General features: G+C 36.8%; 1 protein-coding gene across 3 annotated transcripts in view; it reads left to right on the top strand.

The window, feature by feature from the left end:
• Positions 1–20045, top strand: part of Map2 (microtubule associated protein 2) — a 306953-nt gene that overhangs the window by 282923 nt on the left and 3985 nt on the right. For 2 of the 3 annotated variants that reach the window (XM_004626615.2, XM_004626614.2), the window contains 4 exons: positions 308–648; positions 13030–13122; positions 15143–15224; positions 19816–19928. In XM_004626615.2, coding sequence (XP_004626672.1) covers positions 308–648; positions 13030–13122; positions 15143–15224; positions 19816–19928 — 629 coding nt within the window. The remainder of the gene's footprint in view (positions 1–307; positions 649–13029; positions 13123–15142; positions 15225–19815; positions 19929–20045) is intronic. The other variant, XM_004626613.2, reaches the window with a different exon arrangement.

The raw sequence follows: 20045 nt of genomic DNA, 5'->3' as shown, positions 1-20045 counted from the left end.
AAGGCAGTTCGCATGTGTTAATGATCATGCAAGTAGAAAATTGTTTTTGACACATTTGTGATGAGAACTAAGGAGAATAAATCAAAAAAGTCCAGTTTCATCCTTGTATTAATAACGACAGATTTTCTAAAGAATCAGATTACGAACCTGAAGAAGAATGTTCTGGCACATTGTTAGCATTTTTGTGATAATTAATGAATGTTTCAGAAACTTAATGAGTCCCGGTACTCCACAGGTGGAATGGTACCCCGAGGAGAGTTCTCTGATGCAGTTGTTCTGTGTTTGTCTGACTCCTTTATTAATACAGGGTCAGAGCCAATTCGCAGAGCAGGAAAAAGTGGCACCTCAACCCCGACTACCCCTGGATCAACTGCCATCACCCCTGGCACCCCACCAAGTTACTCCTCACGCACCCCAGGCACTCCTGGAACCCCCAGCTTCCCCAGGACCCCTCACACACCAGGAACCCCCAAATCTGCCATCTTGGTGCCCAGTGAGAAGAAAGTTGCCATCATTCGTACTCCTCCCAAATCACCCGCCACACCCAAGCAGCTCCGGCTTATTAACCAGCCACTGCCAGACCTGAAGAATGTCAAATCCAAAATCGGATCGACAGACAACATCAAATACCAGCCTAAAGGCGGACAGGTAAGAATCAATACCACCTTATTCCGCTAACAGTTCTTAAAATGCAAGAGAGACGGACGTGTTCCTGAGCTACTGGTTACAGCTCACTGCTGAGTCTGGACCTTATCTGAAGAACCAAGCTTATAAAATGTAATGAAAATCACACACCCTCCTTTACTTCTGGTCATTTTTTGGGTAACAATTGATTTGGTCATGTAGGAGGATGTTTCAGGTGATTTCCTCATAGATCTTTCATGGAGTACATCTCCAGATTTGAGAATTTTAACTTGAAATTAAAGTTACTCTTGGTGTCACTTCGAGTTTTCCATTTCAGACCTTCTCAGTGAGATTAATTTCGCTTTCAGTGATTACACTGAAGGATTTTCCTTCCTTCCTTTTCCCCCAAAGATTTCCTCTAACATCTCTTACCATTTTCCTGTCTTGACTCTAAAATCAGAGGATAGTTTACCAAGTTACTTCTCTGGCTACTATTCCCTAAATATTGCAAAGAGCAAGGATTTATGGTAATAATAAACTATGTTTTTAATGAAGTTATAACATTACAATGTTTGCTTACCAGTAATCATATTGAATAGAATTATTAGGAAAGAAAATTATTAGAAAAATTCAATTCCAAATCCAGAGCAAATATTTATGTCTTTTCTAGTTAGGGGCTTTGAGTTCCCCTTTGATCTAAATCTTGCTCATCTACTACACATTTTGGGCAAAGCCAGGAAGAAAATAATACAAATAGTATTTAACATTCCTCTTATAATTTGATCACTTTTTTGATAATTCCAACTTTCCTTAAATGGAGCTAAAAGGAAGCAACCATCTTTAAAAGAAGGACAAAAGCAGTAATTCTCTTTGTTTATAAACATATTTCTAATTCCCTTCCACAGATTCTTAGAAACACTTTCTCTTTTCACTTTAGCAACTTCTCTACCACTCTTTTTTCTTGTTTCTTACACTTTCTGCCACTGCCTTCTAGCATCCCTCCTTCAAGCCAAAGAAAATGTATTTAGAGGTTCAGATGGAAGATCTTGCCAAAATGCGAAGCTGCCCAGGACTCCTACTCACATTGAAATAAAAATTGCATGGTACTCCTTCTTTAGCAGGAAACTTTCTTCCATCTTATTATAATTTGGTCTAAGAAAGCCCATGGAGTTAAGAAAATCAAGTAAGGTCTGAGAGAGGAAAGGTAGTCCCATTTTAGAACAACTACAACATCCTTTAATATAGCCATGGTAAAAAAAAATTTTATAGAAGAGCAATATGAAAAATAGAAACTCTAAAAAACTTTTGTGAGCAAAAAAAAAAAAAAAATCACAAATTCTAACAAATTGAAGCCTGTAATTTTTTTTTTAAATGTATACTACACTTGTACTCCTCAGTTCTGTAGGAGCCAGAATTCTTCTTGGCCTTTTAGGAATATCCAAACGTCATGCTATCTTTAAGTTTATGCATAAATAATTAGAGGAGTAGTGTGAATTAAATAAATTTAGTGTCCCTAGGAAAATTCTCTTTATGACTTTTGATGAGAGAGAGCTCTTAAGTAACTATTGTCTATATTTTATATTTAATTCAATTCTTTTTATAAATATTTTTCTATCCTAGTATTTTCCTTAATTAGCACCTCCTTGCTTATCTTAAAATATTGCTATATAAAAGAATTTACTTCTTCTTAGAATCAGAAGAAAAATAAATCATTTTGTGAGATTTTTAGTGAAACTAAATATATACATGACAAAAGGGGGACAGCATCACTATAAACTGTCTTACTTTTCTCATTGCTGAGGCAAAATACCCAATACTCAAAGTTAAAGAAGAGGACGGGTTATTGGAGCTACAGTCGGCTGGCCCCAGGGCAAGGTGTTCTAGCAGTGGAGAAGCAGGCCATCGCAGAGGAGAAGCAGGCCATGGCAAGCAGAAGGCTGCAAGCAGAAGCTTTCTCTCTTGCCCTTTATAGTCCTTCTAGGCTTTAAGCCTGTTGATTTATGTCACCCACGGCCAGGGTGGGGCTTCCATTATCCACCCCTTAATTCCAATATCGCACTTTTAATCCACATTCACATATTTTCAAAACTCCCCACCTATAGCCACATAAGGCTTTGGGAGGGGATATCTGATACTAGCCACATTTGGCATAGAAATGTTAAATTGTACTGTTGTGTTCAAAGGACTCTGTGAAGTGAGGAGTTGAGAAGAATGGCTTAGCTCTGCAAGAATCTCTAAGATTAAATCAATCCAGAAATAAATGGTCATATATATGTTGTATTTTCTTTTTTCTTCTTTATTGTATATGGTTGGATTTCCAGGTCTAATTTTAATTGACTTCCACTCTGGTAATTCATACAGTTGATGTGAAAGGCTTATTTTTTAAAAAAATTATTTATGTATTTGTTTGTTTGTTTGTTTGTTTGTTTGGTACAGCTATGCAGGTTGGACCCATAGTGCTCCTGTCTCAGCCTCCCCAGTGCTGGGATTACAGGCATGCGCCACCACCCCTGGGGTTCTGGGGTCGACATGGCATGCATGCAGTACTGAGGATCAAACCTGAGTCCTTTAGCTTACCATGCAGGTGCTTAGACTACGAGCCTATCTCCCCAGCCCCAAAAGTGGCCTATTCTTTTGACCTGTACTAAAATTGTTCTAGCAATTACAGCAGTTAGCAACTGGTAAGGACAGGATTCTTTTTCTAATCATATTGAACTGACGTGTTTGATTGGACTGTTTTAAAGCAGTTTTTATTTTATAGAGCAATCCAAGGGTCACAGCCCAATTAAGCAGAGGATCCAGATTTCTCATATGTCCTCTGCTCCTCATGCAGCCTCCTCCATTATCAACATCTACCATCAAACAGATGGCAACAGTTGATGAAAACATATTACATTCAAATGTTTATCTGAATTAACTAAAGTTCTGGTGACTCTAAATTTGTATCTGAGGCAAATGCCTCACTGGCCTCTGCTGAACCTACCCTGCTATCCCTGAATATTTTCTGTCACAATAATAACATGATCAGACAGGCCTATAGCCAGCTGCCTTCTTCCCCAAAGTACTATATTTCCCAGCTTCTCTTGTAAGTAGGTGTAGCCATGTTACCAAGCTTTTTAGAGTTCTTACTTTATAAAAAAGACTGGGAAAGTTTTTACCCAAGACTTCATCGACATGATCAGAGTGATATGCTATAAACCTTTACTATCTGATTGAATGCCAATAAATGTACACTATTGAAGATATCAAAGCCACTTGCATAGCATTCCTAATTGAAAATTGATCACCCTGGGCTATTTTAATGAGCAGGAGTCACCTAAGAATCATTAAAGAGAACAGGACAATAACTGCTTTCGGTAAGAGCATGATTTGTAATAGTGATATATGTGAATTCACAACTTCCCAGTGTGAGGATCTGTTGTTCTTCTGAATGTAGAGGGCTTGTGCTGATAGCCCTCATCTCTTTTGTTAAAGTCCAATTTTCTGTTGCCGGAGAGGCTTGGCTCAGTGGTTCAGTTCAGTGAGGCAAATCATTGTCTAATGGAATAGATAAGCTCGTTGAAGATATGATGAGCTTTACAGAGAGCACCAGAGTTAATGCTGTCAGCTAAAACATGAATTCATTCAACTGGAAAGAACATACGCAATACTGGGCTCACTGTAGCTAATGAGCTTGGTCCATTTAACCCAAGGTCTAGATGAAAGCTCTCTTGTTATGTCTCTTCCCTGAAACTGTCTCTGTACTTCAATTTACATGCAATCTGAATTTTAACTCATTTTAGTTCTTAAAGCATATAGCTGCTTGAATTTAAACACAGCCACCAAAATAAACTTTTTCTCTAAACACATAGATTTTAAAACTTAGACAACTAGCTGAACAGTGCTTTCTTTTCTGTTTATGAATCAGGCTTTAGAGGGACTTGATTTATACTCTGACATTTTGACCAGTTTCTTGTATTTCTCCATCAGCTTTATGGAGAGCACTATAAAAAGTACTAGATATGTGCCTTTGTCATAGTTGAACATTACTAATGAGGCCATTTCATAGAATGTGTGTTCCCTGATTGCTCTTCAGACAGCCTGGTTAGAGGTGGGGAGCTCAGCCAGGCCACAGCTGTGGACTGATGGATCACTGGGTGAGAGATGGACTCTTGCTTCATTCACGGCCACAGCACCCACTCTGAGATCAGCTGAGCTGAAGATAATGGCATCTTCATTTCCGGCAAGAGCAGTGTTCATGTTTTATATAATAAGTCTTTTGGAATTTTGGAATTTGTCAGCCTGTTACCTTCCCAGTCAGTTTGGCTGTGGCTTCTTTCGAAAAAAGATTATTTAGGTAAATCCTCTACACTTAAACCTATGAAGTAATTATATGACAGTACAGTGTAGTATAGTAGAGCACAGTATATATGCTTAAAGTAACACAGTCTGATTTCTATCACCCGATTTTATGTGTCTAAATTCAAGGGTATTGGAGGTCAAAGATATTCATCCCCTTGTTCAACCCTCATATTTTTACAAAATAAGGAACACAAATTTTCACATTAGCCACAATGTCTATTGAGTTGTGGGTGTCATCTTTATTGCTTAAGCTATATACTCAAAGAATGTAATTTGTATTTAAGGACTAATGATATCAACAAAATATTTTCATTTTGTATACCACAGTCATTTTGCTTACATTTACTTTTGTTGCATGACATGAAAATGACAGCTTTCTTTAATAGGGCTTTCCATGCCAAGGCTGTTTTTTGAATTCATGTGAGGATCAAAATTAGAGGCTTCTGAAACTTTATAACATTTTCAAGAAATAATTTAATGCCACCCAAGTGCTAAATTGCTATGCCATTGAAAATATGCCCTGTTACTAAACTGCATTGGTTTTGGAAAATTATGTTGCAGTTTTATCATATATTTTCACCTATATTTGAGAAGTTATTTTTAAATAATTATAAAAATCAGCATTTTAAAATAGAGTCTATTTAAATTAGAATTTCTTCAGATAATGTCAAGGATCAATAATAAAATATTAATTCTGTCATCAAACTCACCATCTTATAAGACACAGAGAATTGTGTTATAGTTCCTTGAAAATTCCCAAGCCTCAAAGTTTTCAGTTTATTTACTCAGTTACTTAGTCAGCAAGTATTTATAAGCCCCTACTATGTGCCATGCAGTGTTTCAGGTTCTGGGAATGTAACAATAAACAAAGGAATTAAAATTACTGAAATTCTTGCCTTCATGAAATTTGCATTCTAAGAAGCAAGGCAAGCAAAGAAAAATGACATAGAAAATACATTAAAAAGAACATGTAGAAAAAAATAAGCAACTTATAGTATGTGGAAGGGAAATGATATTTCTGGTAGAGTGGCAAGGAAAGGCTGAAAAGGTGATATTTGAATAGAAAAGCCAGAGAAGTAAAGATAACTCCATTGATATCAGGAAGGCACAGAGGACTGTGTAAAATGTAAAGACCATGTGGTAGAAGCAGGTCTAGCATGTTCTAGAATGGCACAGACATCAGTGTAACTAAAGGCTGGAAAGTTCACACTATGTTATTTTTAATATTTTTACATCTGCTCAAATGACTTTTCTATCTGAAATAAAAAAAATCCTAGAGTCTTATTTTCACCTCCTTTCTCTATATTCCAAATCTTGAAATTTTTTTAATCTCGTATCCATTTATTTATTTGGTACAGGGTCTCGCTACACAGCTTGGATTTGTAGTGATCCTCCTGTCGGCATCCCCAGCGCTAGGTTTACAGGCATGCAGAACCACACCCAGCTTTGGTGGCCAGCTCAACTCAGGGCTGGCACAGCATGTGGTACAGGGATCAAACCAGGATCCTTGCACTTGTCAGGCAAGCACTTAGACCGCCTCGCTATCTCTCAAGCACCATGAACATCTTTAAGTGCTACTAATTTTGTAGTCCTCAGTAGCTTTACATTTGCCCATTTTTCTCTGTATAATCTATACCACCCTAGTTAAGGATATATTATTTTGATAATATCACTGCAATGTTTGTTAGCTAGTCTACCTGCACCTGCTTTTTCCTTTGTCTTTTATACTCAACTGTAGCCAGAGGTTCTCACATTCTCAATTAAACAGTACGTTGTGAAGCTGTTCAGTGTCTGTCTTATCTCACCCACTGGACTATGACTGCCAATCAGAAATGAGTTCCTTCCTGTCTTCAGAGTCTCACACTGAATGCTCTATATTTATCTAGTGATGGTTAAATGTAGTATGTTATATTTATGGAGCGATACATTCTTTCCAACAACATTAATGAATAAATGTGAATTCCTATGCCATTGCAATTATTACCTAAAGAAACACTCCATGTGTTGACCACAGTGAATTTTAAGAAAAAGAACACTGGACTAGGATTTAAGAATTGAATTCTTGGTCCAGCTTTTCCATCAGAGTTTTACATGATGTTGAGTACTAATCCCTCTTCCTTTTTTTTATAATGTATTTGGCACAGGGTCTCACTATGCAGCTAGGACTCATAGTGATCCTCCTATTTCAGCCTCCCCAGCACTGGGATTACATGTGTGCACCACCACACCTGGTCTCGGTGGCCAGCTCAGCATGCCCATGGGCAGGGCCAGGGTGGCATGCCATACGGGGATCGAACCCTGGTCCCTGTGCTTGCCTAAGCTGGCACTTAGTCTGCTGAGTTATCTCACCAGCCTTCTGATCCCTTTGGCCCTTGGGTTTCTTATTTGTAGAACAGAGGAGCAAAATAATACTTGTTTATAGTACCATTTTCTTTAAAAAGACTGTAAGTTGTGTTAAGCTCTCAAATGCATGGTTCTACTTAGAGTGTGAAGGAGTTTTGCATTACAGCTATTCAAAAAACATGCATTTGGGCATCCTGATAGATTCTTCGTGTGTTTCTGTCACAGTGGACAAGCTGTAAAAAGTGGTGTTTCTGAGGTAGAGGAGAAGTTTTCCATGGGGGAGAGGGAGTGACAAAGGAGGACGAGGAAGGAGGGAACAAAATCAGTGAGGTGCAGGCCAGGATCTCTTATACTTTTGTGTGAAATTAATTCTGTAGAGAGCTAATTATGAACAAATCAGGATGCTTACCAGCGGTATCACATTATGATGATTATCATTGCAAAGATCTGTCCACTATAGGTGGCAGTAACATACGGAGAACGGACTTCATGGGGCTGCATTTTCATTCACATATTTACTCTTTTATCAAACATTTATTGAGACTTCTAGGTACTCTGTGACAAAAGAGAAATGGGAGTCAGAAAGTTATGGCTCTACAATCTAAGCAGACAGAAGGGGTTTCGTTTCGTTTCGTTTCGTTTCGTTTCGTTTCGTTTCGTTTCGTTTCGTTTAGTTTAGTTTAGTTTAGTAAGTTTAGTTTAGTTTTGTCTTCTTTCTTTGTCCTCCCTACAGTCTTGTCCTTATTTGATTTTTAAGTTGTTTCCAACTCAATTCTTTCCATCACAATAGGGTACAATAAATGCTAAGCAAGAGAAGCAATAAAATACCCTATGAAGTTGAAAATGCTGTTAGTCAACCCAGTATAGAGAAAAAAATTCTATTCATTAAAATTTAGTAATTATGTTTATAAGGTTTGTTTTATTTATTTTATTTGTTATTCATTTATGGCAAAAATTATTATTATAAAAGATCTGTAAGCTTAAGTACTTTGTTTTTATGCAATAGAAATTTTAGAATTCAGATTTTTTTTCTAGGGTAATAAGGCGTTTTAGAGCTCAGATATATAAATACCAATTATTAAAATCTCTGAGAAGGGCTGGCCAGATAGCTCAGTGGATTAAAGCACCTGCTTAAGCAGATGCAGGGACTGGGATTCGATCCCCGTCATCCTATGCCAGCCCCGCTCCCAGGGTGTAATGAGACGATGACTGAGACTGGGCGTGGTGGCACCTACCTGTGTAATCCCAGCGCTTGGGAAGCTGAGAACAGGAGGATCACTATGAGTCTGATCTGTGTAGTGAGACCCTGTAGACCCTGTACTAAATGTATTTTTAAGAAATAAATAATAAAATAAAATCTCTGAGAAAAATATGACCCTGTATTCACAAAGGTGAGGCTGTAAGACTCCCTTTTGTTTGCTCTTCATTCATGAGCCAAGCGAAGACATGGAAATGAAATTTGAATCTCAGGTTATTTTCAGGTAGCTGAACAGATCATGTCCAGTTATTTTCTTCACCAAATCCTTAAAGTTTCCTAAATTTTAAAGGAAAAAAATAAAAGAAACTGTAGCGTGTGAATTAATTGGAAAGAGCTCATTGTCTGTTCATTTTTATAAGTTACAATGACTATTATGCTTAAAATATCCCTTCCCGCTCCTCTTGAGAGACCATCTAAAAATATTTAACAGTGGGTTTAATGGCAAAACTCATTAACGTATCTTCGACCAAAATGTTCTTTCCGAACTGTTTCTGAGACAGCCTCACACTGAGGAAGAAAGAAGTGGTTCTGCAGTTGAGGTTCATCTCGAGAGCGTGCCCCCAGGGCTAGGCAGAACCCAGTCTTTTGGACACTCAGTCACTGTCCATACTGCAGCTTCTTGATTGACATGTGAATCTTTGAATAAAAAAACCAGCACCACAGTGTCAAACTAAAATAAATTAAAATTGAAATCTCACTGCACAGGATACTCAACTTGATGTTGAAATGAATGCCTCTGGCTTGTATGTTGTTCTACAAAAAAAACCCTGTACTTTAGAAGTGCATCTTCTTCCTTTCCATGTGTCTCATATTTCCAACTAACTAACTAGTAAGATGGATGTATTCTTGTCTGCATATCCTATATATTTTTGTCTTCTTATTCTTTCCTAGAATGACCTCATTTTAAGGGGACAATGTTAGTTTCTCTAAAACAGTTAAACATAGGAGAGAACAAATCCAATGATAGATCATTTCAATTAGATCGTCATGATAAAATCCCACTAAGGCCACACAAATATCCAAAAAGTGACTGTAGTGTTCTTCTCTATCATGTTAGAAGAATAGGTGAAATTAGTAAAGATTTACATAATTCTGATTAATGTTTTTCACTTGCATTAACCTATACTTTAACAGTGCAAAAGTGTGTGAATGAGAGTCAAATGTGTGAATGAAATTTTCACATGTGAATGAAGAGTCAGGTCTTGGCATATCGAAGGGAACCTCCAAGTTTTTATAAAACCCATAAGACCAGTTTTGACCACACACACCCCCCCTTTATGTTCTGGATTGGACTTCGCCTAAGTGGTCTGTTAGACTCCCCTTGGAGTTCAGGCAGTCTAGAAAGAATTAACAAAACAAACAAAAATGGAGATAAATTTGCAACAAGGTCCTTAAACTATGTGATATAATAAAGTCTAAACAAAACAAAAAGCATAAAGATGATAACCAAACAAAAAGCTCAGAAAACAAAGTTGCTGAGATTCTGGTTGCATCACTAAGAAATTTTGACGCATTTAATAAGCATAAGAATTCTAAAGGAATTTGAAATAAAGTAGAATCTTAATAAGATCCCTTTGATATATTTTTCACTTCACCTGTGAAGTAAGCAGAAGAAAAGATTATCATATACTTCCAAGTCATTTCATTTTATACTAATAATGAAAGTGATTAAAATGTTGCTTAGAAAGTAAAAATGATTAAGAAGTAATATGTATATGTACCAATTCCCCAAGATGAATGTAATATAATAATATACAAGATGTATATAATAATTACATTCATGTATATAATATACAATGTGTATAATAATTACATTCATCTTGGGGAATTCGTACATATACATTTTGTAAACATATACTGATAAAAAATATATAGTTTGAAGCTAATCTTACTCATTATGCAATTTCGCCTCCATTCCATGAATATAGTAAATTGGTCATTCATCAAATAAAGGTTTGATATCTTTTTCCTAGATAATCTCTAAGGTATTAAGTAATTTTCCCTTCACATAGGCTTTTCAGAATATAAGTTTTCCTGAAACTGAAAATTCAGGAATTTTGTTTAAAAGGAAAGACTTTGTTACATACATCCATAACACCTAGGGACTTAAAACTCAGTTCTTTGATTAAAATAATAGTAATACTCTGGATTATGACTCTCCCTTACAGCAACCATCTATATTTTTCTATCTTATGGAATAGTTTCTGAAGGTTGATGATATTTATGGAATTAACTCTCAAGTGTGCATGATTTATAAACGACCCCAGAGACCTTTAGCATGGAATAATTTGGGTTTTGCTAAGACAGAAAGGTGAAAATCACAGTGACAAAGTAGACACCCCTGTAAACTGTCAAGCTAGAGCTCAAATCTTACTAAGCATTCAGCATCCGCTGTCCAAAGTAGTTTTGTTTCTCTCTACTCAACTATTAGGCAAGATGAAGAACAAAGCTAGAAGAGGTTTTTATATTCAAACTGCCATACTTGGCCTTATTTTAGATAAAAACAATGTACTATGAAGCCACTACAATGTAGAAAGAAGTAAAAGGTGAGCCACTAAAAATATCAAAGTCTGTTTTACACAGGCTAAAACAGTGCCAGCTAATTGAAAAAGCCAGATAGTTGTTTTGGAAATGATAAAAATTGTCAAAAAGTTGATTAAAACTTAAGGTCAAAAGACTTATGCAAGTAAAATTAAAATTTTCATTTTTGTAGTGACTGAATCAGATTTTATGTTTGGCCTTTGATCAGTTGGTAATGAGTCATTTGATTGGTATTCTAATAATTTCTAAATTAAAATTTATAAATGAAATGTGAAACATTCTATACCCCCAAGGTTTAGAGAAATTACTCATATAAATTCTACTTCGTTTCCAAAATGATTAGATATGCATGGAGAATAATTTAACATTTATTACTAGACATAATAAGTCAAAATCATTTGCTTTGCAAAAATAACTTATCTGAGATTTGAAAATAATGGTCTTCGTTGCTTTAAAACTTTCTGCACCTGCAGTTTACGTAAAACTCTTACAGTGCAGTTATGCTTGTTATTAGGTGAGGATTCTGTGATGTCCTTCACCCTAAGTTGGAATTTTTATTATGCCCTGGAAAGTAGCCTGTCATCATGTCTGCTGATTTCAAATTCTGACAGCAGGCCCTTCCCTTGGGCTGCTGAGGAGAGCTGTCAGTGACATTTCTCTGCCAGAGACAAACTAGCCTGTCCATGTTGGACAAGCACTGTGATTTAAGGTTTGCCTACTTAAAAATAGTCAAGAGTCAATGTCCTCTTGAATTTTGGTTTCTTTTCTGCAAATAGCAAAAGACATGCTAATGTTTTGGGTGATGGCTCTACATCGAGGGCAAATTGCTTAGTTTTATAATAAGAAGCTGAACTTCTTAAAGCATTAAAAATGTGATTTCTCCTTTGCTTTGGGTTGGGAGAGGGGGAGAAGTAGTAGCCAAAAATAAAAAGAAAGCAAGTAATCACAAGAGAAATAAGCCCTTTTCTTTCTGTTCTTCTATTGTTTATCTGTCCTCTAAAACATTCAGTTTTCAAAACACACATGAAAGAAGTCTCAAGAGTTATCACTTTGTACATCATGTTACACTAGAATGAATTCTTTCCAGATACAGATTTGCTGCTTTTTTCAAATGAATATTTCACTTTCTGAAAATGCAAACAAAACACCTGTGTTGAAGCCTGCTGCATCCAGCTACAGCCTGGACTGTGTCTGTATGACCTCGCATAATCACCCATATCCCTTAATTTTCTTACCTCTAAAGATGGAAAGAAGCTTCCATGCAGCCATCTCTAGGTAGTGACTGTTCGTGTACAAGAGAGCCTTCTGTAGGCCAAGGAGCCCCGCACAGGGAAGTTGTAAAGCTCTTCTTAGCAAAGCAGGTCCAGACTCTCCTAAGTGACATTCCCAGGAAACTAGGGGTTCTCCCCTTGGGCAAATGGGAATCGTGACCCGAAGCATTCAGCCAGGCTATTTGTGAGCCTCCTCTGTGGCATGTGAACTAACAGAAGACTCAAGGCAAATACAGGAGTTTAATCTTTGTAACTGGTGCACACTGAGAGGGACTGAGTGTGTGCTCCAGAGCCCTGGACCAGACCACAGTGAGCTTTATCACCAGTACTTCCTGTCATCTACAACGTTGCCAGTCTCCCTTACATAGATCCCCAGGTTTTATTTTTCTACCCCTCCAGTTGTTTCTAGATTATACCTGAATACAAGGATTATACCTAAGGCTCTCAAGCATTTGTCCCTTGCAGCACAGGGTATAAAAGTTCATGTTTATATGACATAACTGCTCTTCAGTTTTAGTGTTATTTTTTGCTCCTAAATAAGTATAGAGGTGCTAGGGCATCTGCACTCTCTTGGTGCTACCCATTCTCATTCCCTGTACCCAGCATCTTGAAAGAAAAATGCACAGTGAAGTTACCTCCGATTCCTTTTAGGTTAGGATTTTAAACAAGAAGACCGATTTTAGCAAAGTTCAGTCAAGATGTGGTTCCAAGGATAACATCAAACATTCTGCTGGGGGCGGAAATGTAAGTAGAAGCTTCTATCAGAAAGCTGTTCTGATTGTGTAGAATCAGCTGCACAACCAGCATCCTGTCGCCTCTCCTGCCTCCTTCCCAGCACACTCCTGCCCTCTCACTGCTGTCCCACGTTTCACCTGGAGTGGCAGTTTGTCAGGCTTGCACTTGGGGTGAGGAGCTTCCCGTCCTGTCCTTGCAATCACCGGTGGACTCACTTTCTTGCAGGGGTGCACCATGATTTTCCTCAGGATGCAAACCCACCTCACCTAAAGCTTTGTGTGTGGGCCGTTTTGTCTTCTATCTGTTCCCTCCTGCTGTCTCTGTTTTCCTGTAACAATTAGCTGGACTCACACTTTTCTAGTTGTGCTTAAATCATCCTTAGGGCAAAAACTGATGATATACTTGAAATGCCCAACATGTTTAATGTCAATCTTCAGCAGTTCATTATTCATGAAAGTTAGGCTATCATTTGGAATTATACCAAACTACCAAAGTGTGCTTCATCTATAATTTAAAGTGAGAGGATTCAAGTTCTAGTGTACAAGTTATCTTGATGGGATTTTTCCTGTCCCTTTTATTTAGTGGAAATAATATCTCAGGAGAGGAAGAGAAGGATGAATCCACATTTTGCAAGTGTGGCTGAGGCATAGTTGGAAGGGTCAGGCAAAGTCAAACTGAAGGAAGCATGGTTCCTCATAAAATAGGGATAATTTTTTAAAAGTGAATCATGTTGACTGTTCTACAGATCCCATCATCTAAACCAAGACTTGATAATCTGTGACTTGAATAATTTATAGGGTATCAAATCTAGATTTCTCAGAAATCACAAGCTAGCTCTTGGCTACTTGTTCCTCAGCTGGGCAAATTGGAGTCAAACAATGAGAAGAAAGAGATAAGCAAGTGTCTCTGCTACCTGATGATCAAAGAAGCTCCACTGGACACAAAAATAGCATGGTCAGCGGAAGCCCCTAGCAGTGCTTTTGTGCTCCTTTGAGGACACAGAGCTAAGCTTAGGGTTAATATTGACATTGACACAGTTGTCCTCCACCATAGTTCCCTGACTGTAAATGCACACCAGACACTGCTCTCACACTCACAGTCACCGGCTAGTGGTTGTCTCGAGGGTATCAGAGGATGCCGTGGTGTTCTGTGCTGCAGATGTTGCTGGTCAAAACAATGGACAGTGGATAAGTCGGGGTGATTAAGGATCATACAGCTAGTAAAAGCTTCCAACCCACAAAACAATCATCTTAAACTTTCCTCTAGGAAAGAATCAGTTATTTAAATACATGGGTATCCTGGCTTCTCCCTTTGGCATCTAATTCCCATGTACTCCTCATGCAGATGGACAGTCTACGTTTTTCAAAAGCATAGCTTCAGATATTAGGAGAGAACACAAGTTCACTAAAATATTAAAAAAGAAAGCATATTGCTAGCACATAATCTGGTATGCAAGCAAAGCTCCATTTAGCCAAGATATTACAATTTCATAACAGGTTAGGAAAGCACATTTAACAACTTTTTTCTTCTTGTGTCTTAAAGCGTTGTTGCTCTTCTTGCAACCATGAGCAAAGTTGGTCACTGCTATGGAAAACTCACTTTATAAAAAAGAATCTATCACTTCTCTTGGCTTTTTGCTTATGAAAAGTTTTAACACCATGTGGCTTAGTTCTCTGAGTGGAAGCTTGCCTCATTAATGCAAATGTTTCTACCTCCTTTGATCTGTTTTCTACTAAAAAAAATTTCTATTCCAGGATTTTTACTTATATAAATTCTTCTTTCCAACCCAAATGGGATGGGGGAGGGGGATATATAGGAAATTATGTTTTCCTGTTTGTGTTAATGTGTGTGTGTGTGAGAGAGAGAGAGAGAGAGAGAGAGAGAGAGAGAGCGAGAGAGAGAGAGAATATGGGGAGAGCTGGTTTCTGGACATGGATTTGTTGTGCTTGTATGTTTTTAGATTTTGTGTGTGAGCTTGAAGGTTTTTCCATGCCTAAACTATTTTGTGTGCTTTATGTGGCTGACACAGGTACAGATTGTTACCAAGAAGATAGATTTAAGCCATGTGACATCTAAATGTGGCTCTCTGAAGAACATACGCCACAGGCCAGGTAAATACAAGAGTTTAGTAGCATGACAGTTATTTAGTCAGATTCAGGAAATTGACAAGCAATCTTTTTTGTCACTGTTGTGAAAACCAAAGTGGATGAATCTTTCAAATCCCTGATCCTTCATGTATTCATTAGTAAATACTTAAAAAAAATCTTAAAGCATCTTCATTTGAGACAAATGTGCTCAATAATCATTAATAGGCTTCACATAATGCAATGGGCTAAAAATTAAAAGTAATATAAGATGCATGTGTTTCTATGTTTGCAACATGTTTATTGGAGCTCTTAAAAAATATGTTGCTTGTAAAATATGTTTGGGTCATGTATTCCTGTATAACTTTAACTAAAAAAGTTATTGCGGGATGTTTTTCCTGAATCATTTTCTACATTCTGTAAAATAAGGTTTTTTTTCTTAATTTAATTTAATTTAATTTTTTGAAGTATAAAAACAAGTAGGAAAAAAAGACAGAAACAGGGTAGCATACAACAATACGTATGTTACAGATTTTCAAAGCAGGAATAGCTAATTAACAGTGGTTGTTATATCATCTACTTTTATCATCAAATGCTCAGATTAACAGATATAGTTATGCAAGATTGGACACATAATTGAATATTAGCACTTACTTTTTAAAAAATCTTAATTTTTTTCTTGTCTTTTTAAAAAAAATTTATTTTAGAGAGAGCATAATAATTGATAAGACATTAGAAATGATACACATTTAGAAGATCAAGATGAGAGGTACAATAAGGTTGTGTTTACCACAACAGAACAAACTATTCAGCTGATAAATTTCTCAGATCCTTTATTAATTCAATAAGTGCTACAGTCCTCAAGAGAATACAGTGTTTCCACAATTTATGTAACCATTGACCTCTTTAAAAAAAAAATACCTCATAAGACTTGTGCTCTAAAATAGAATTTACAGTCATATTTCCTGGGAGTTTATCTCTTTAAAATACAACTCTGGGCCAGGGAAATAGCTCAGTGGCATAAACACCTGCCTGGCAAGCACAAGGTTGTAGGTTCAATCCCCAGTATCAAAAAATTAAATTAAATTAAATTAATTTTAAAAAATAAAATACAAATCCAACATGTTATGAGTCATTTCTTCTGAGTATCATGTAATACTTTTGCTGAATTCTACCCACACTCCTATGTAATAATGAATAATTGTGAAATCCATAATTTTACAGTATTCTGACATTATTTATTTATTTTTTTAATTATTATTTTTTCTTTTCAAAGTTTTATTGATAAACATATAGCAATGAGACAGTTTCAAATCAAATCGAAAGTACAGTTTTAACAAATAATACACTGCATATATTCTTCTTAGTGGTTAATTGCTGTACAAGATGCAGACTTGTGATCCTACTTACAAATCTGACATAATTTATATATCCAGTTGTACGATGCTAGGACAGAAGGAAAGTAATCATGACTCTAACCACCTGTGCTTGGAATCTTAACATTAAAACTAGATAATACCTTATTTCCATTCATCATTTTCTCAAAATTTATCAGAAACAAAGTATAAAAATAATTGAACTGAATAAGATATTTCTATCCAAAAGGAGATCAATAAGAATTTATTGGTTGAAAACAAAGATGAGAAAGGTAAATTCACAGTAGAAAAACAAGTTAGAAACATCAGGAAATCAGGTGTCATCTCGTTGAAGATGCTCAGAAAGAAGCGGAGGAGTTGGTGAGCACACACAAGAGTGCCCGCAACTAGTCCCAGAATTGCTGGTATAGAAGTAGCGTCAGTCCAAAGCAGCAGCAACCTGTCCGCGCTGCACATTTCATAATTTCCCCAACTCTCGCTGAAGTTTACAATTAACTTTGTACTGCTCCATCTACCTATGGCTCTGGCATCTGACCCCAATGCCTGTTTGCTTGCAGAACACAAAAGAAAGTGCTAGATTCTTTCAGTTTGGGTAACAAGGATAGAGTTAGTCAAATGCATCTAGGACTTGACAACACAGAAAAATAAGGAAATATTCTGCATATGATTTTCTGGTCCTAAAAGACTGTTGTCATCAACTACCACTTATTTCTAAATCTAGCTCTTGCTTCTACTATGACTAAATCAAATAACACAGTTCACAAAGAAGTGTAATGTGATGGTCACTGACAGTAGCAACCTTTTCACAGAGTTAGTTTGGAACATAGACAATCTAGGGAAAAAGTAAAGAAAATAGCCCAGCTCCTGGAGGCACAGACTGACATTTCTGAATTTTACTTCTGAAGTTTCATAAAAACCATACTCTTTCAAAATAACTGCTTACCATGGATGCTAGAGTTCTTCAAAACCAAAAGTACAGATCTATGAATTTGGGTTTCTCTAAGAATTATCTAAGAATTTCATCAGAAATTCTCTTTCAATAGAAACAGACTATACAAGTCCCTGAATACCTTTTGGGTCAACATTACGTTATTATGTTTTCCTCTCTACAACTATTCAAAGAAAACATGACATTTATATTGATAAAACACATAATCAGAAAAAAGCTTAAGAATGTAAATTCAATAAAGACTGTCACAAAAAATTCCAAAAGAAGATACCAAAAAAATTGATAGCTGGTTGAAAGTCCAATGTCTTCTAACCTCTATTGAAGATAATTGTGTTTTTAGAAAACATTATGAATCCCATCATACCCCATAAGTGAGACCCACAGGCAGGTAAGAATGTGGGGAAAATAACACTCCCTGAAAGGATCTGTACTTTGAGGGAAGAATAACTACATGTCTCTAGGAAGCATGAGTTACCTAACTGTATGCATATCCTGAGTCTTCAGGAGAGTGAATCTATGGTTTCCAAAATATAAATCATTAATACTTTAGAATTTGAAGAGGCCCCTGGCAGGCATTTGGGAGTGAACATAAATATTTGTGTGATGCATGAGAAAAACATAGCAGGGTTCAAGAGACCTGTGAAGCCTTAATAGACTTCTGTCTTTGGTCTACAGAGAAATGCAAATACCAAGAATCCAAAACTTGGCAATGTTATCTTCCCATAGATCCCTTCAGACAATTTTCCTCAATCAGAATCCCAGTGAAATGCAAATAGAAGGTCATCATCTACTAGTAGCCTCCTAGAAGAATGCATATCATTGAAACCCAATAGCTGATGAAAATGAACCAAATCTTTTAGGTGCATATGGAAAAAGAGAAGGTTAATGCAGCTTCTTCTCGAGTCAAACATATCACGAACACTCAACAGTAGTCAAAGGAAGGACTCAAGGACAACAGAAATCTACCCAATAGAGCAGATGCCCTCTGTGTAGCACCTGAAAAAGGCAAGCATAAATGAGGAAGGCCTCAATAGAGATTAGAGAGCTGGCCGAAGGGAGCACCCTGACAACTAGTAGAGCCTCAAATTTCAGTCTAGTCAGCACTAGGCTAAAATGCCCTCCGTGTTATCAGGTCAGATCCGTGTCAGATTGGTGCTATGGAATCTGTAGAAGAATTTTCTACGATTCTTTTCCCTTCGTGTGCTAGCTACAGTGAAAAGATCTTGAAACCTACTAGTTATAAACAATCTGGCTCCAGACTCAATCATCAGAGAAGTTATCGATGCTGAGAATTTACAAATGCCAATGGTCATCACTCACTATTCACGGAAGACAGGCTCCAGGACTGCCTGCAGATATCTAGATATGTGGAAGCCCAAGTCTGTCATACAAAATTACATAGTATTTGCATAGAAACTATCTATATCCACCCATAAATTTTAAATATTCTCAAGAATACTTAAAGTTCCTAATACAATATAAATTCTTCTTTTGTTGTTTAATGACTGATCATAAGAAAAGTCTGCACACATTCAGTACCGATGCAACATTTTTTCTATAAACTCAAGGATGCAGAATCTGTGGCCAGAAAGAGCCAACTTCATACTGTCTGTCTGAATGTGCACCATTCTAGCTTCAAACTTCTTTAGATAAATAGTCTGCTACCATGAAGAAGAAGAATAAAGCAGTCTCTTATCTCAATTTAATTCACTCTACTTAATAATAAAAGACTATATATTCAAAGTTTCAGACAGGATATTGAATTGATCATTTATTGTGTAACATTTATTTATTTATTTATTTATTTATTTATTTGTGTGTGTGTGTGTGGCCAGCTCAGCCCACCTGGAGGCGGGGTTGGCTGGCATGTGGTGCTGGGGGATTGAACCGCGGTCCCTGCGCTTTGCTGAGCTTGTTCTAAGTAGGTGTTTTAGACCACTGAGCCATCTCACCAGCCCTATTGTGTAACTTTTAGAGCTTTTGTTATATCAATAAGAAAAAATATTCTGATGTCTAAACTATACATAGATTAAGAAAAAGGATATTAACATATGATGCAATTTGTAGAAAAATGATGGTAGAATAATGTCATTTTTTTGGATCATTGGGGAAAATCATACAGACTACTACAAAAATCTATGAGATATCTTTCACATCTGTGTTCAGAAAGGTAGTAAAGTTAATGCCCATAGTCTTCCTTCATCTATTTGTTGTACCCATTTTAGGGAAATTGTCATCACAAATGTCAGCTTTAATTTTAGCAAGGAATTTAAAAGCCTTTCTCCTCTCAAAGGTGGTGGACGAGTGAAAATTGAAAGTGTAAAACTGGACTTCAAAGAAAAAGCCCAAGCTAAAGTCGGTTCACTGGACAATGCTCACCATGTACCAGGAGGTGGTAATGTCAAGGTAAGCCAGGTGTGTGTTTTTAGAAAAAAAAGAAAAAGAAAAAAAATGGTGAAGCACAAAGTGGGTCCCAGATTGAAGATCTAGAGGATCGAAGAGGTGGGCTGGCAGAGCTGAGCA

Source organism: Octodon degus, unplaced genomic scaffold (assembly GCF_000260255.1).
Source record: "Octodon degus isolate 3935 unplaced genomic scaffold, OctDeg1.0 scaffold00016, whole genome shotgun sequence".
Lineage (NCBI taxonomy): Eukaryota > Metazoa > Chordata > Mammalia > Rodentia > Octodontidae > Octodon > Octodon degus.
The sequence above is the reverse complement of the archived record's forward strand: the minus strand, read 5'-3'. Positions and strand labels throughout refer to the sequence as shown.